The 1,255-nt window shown below is 40.3% G+C and overlaps 1 protein-coding gene across 1 annotated transcript in view; it reads left to right on the top strand.

Annotated features, from left to right (window-relative positions):
• The window catches only part of LOC117944997, a 1,717-nt gene extending 1,452 nt beyond the window's left edge, over positions 1 to 265 (top strand). Inside the window, exon 4 of the mRNA XM_034872235.1 lies at positions 173 to 265. Within this exon, the coding sequence (XP_034728126.1) occupies positions 173 to 265 (93 nt within the window). The remainder of the gene's footprint in view (positions 1 to 172) is intronic.
• The last annotated feature ends 990 nt before the right edge of the window (positions 266 to 1,255 follow it).

Raw genomic sequence — 1,255 nt, 5'->3', positions numbered from 1 at the left:
GGTGACTTTATATCATATCAGAATATTCTTACTGTTAAGCCCACTATGAATATTAAAATACGCCTAACCATGTGTCCTATATCATAGCTACATGTATGACCTTTGCAGCAAAAAAAAAACATTAAAAACATTTAGGTGTTCAGTGAGATTGATTTATTAAACGCTCTGACAGCTCATTGCACCTGCCGTTTACATTACACTGAGTGGAGCGGGTGACCGGTCCAAGATGGCGGCCCCATTTCTCGTCAGCGCCAGTAGGCAGTAGAGGTCGATGCGGCGTCTATTATATTATGTCTATGGTCTTACTGCTAGTCAATCACTGCTCATGCACAAGCATTCAAATGAGGGAAAATGGGGGGAGGGACTGAGAAGTTGTCGTTAATCAAATTCTCTGTTTAAATCCTGGAAGAAGACCCAGGGTCAAAACGTTGCCTTTTGTAATAAATCATGGGAGCATAAAGCAGTGTTGCATTTTTGTCCTTCACCTGCCAGAAGGTGGGAGGGGCACACCATGTCTTTAATATTTATTGTGGTAAATGCACATCTTAAATAATAGCTAGTTGCCAAGCACACATGGTTATTGGAGTTAGAGAAAATGGCGTCCCACGTGGCGCACACTTGTGTGTACAGCTCTTGTGCAAAGACAGCCATCGTTTTCTCTTTCATTTTCATGAAGTGTTTTTTCTTTAGCCATATTTTAGGAATCACCAGAAATCATTACATTCATATTGTATATTCAAACATAAACAACTTGGTGTCCCATAGCAACAATAGAATCACAGCAAAAATGGAATAGAATCAATAACGGTTTGGATTGAAAACATAAGAATACATGTTGTTGTCATAACGACACACTGAATACTGGGATCTTGAGTTCTGACACAAACTCACTCAGGCAGCAGTTTGTATGAGAGACAGTTTGACTGACAAGCCAAAGGTGCACATTGCAACAGGAGAAAGAACACTGGAAAACATGGAATTCAACTCCAGAGAGACTGTGTTGATATGCAGAATGCATTCAATGATAGTTCCTGGTATGGCCACTAGGTGGACATACTGGTTTACAGATACAAGGTAAACTACAGGAGAAGATGTAGAATTAGCAAGTGGAAAAAGCACATGTAAGAGACATGAGGTTGCTCGTTCAATAAAGTGGAACACAAGTTCATGGTTGGACAACGGTTTATGAGTGAGTTCATAAACACAACATGGTACCAGGAGTGGAAACTGGATGTTAAAACGCTTGCTTAACCGA

This window comes from Etheostoma cragini, chromosome 5, assembly GCF_013103735.1.
Source record: "Etheostoma cragini isolate CJK2018 chromosome 5, CSU_Ecrag_1.0, whole genome shotgun sequence".
Lineage (NCBI taxonomy): Eukaryota > Metazoa > Chordata > Actinopteri > Perciformes > Percidae > Etheostoma > Etheostoma cragini.
The sequence above is the reverse complement of the archived record's forward strand: the minus strand, read 5'-3'. Positions and strand labels throughout refer to the sequence as shown.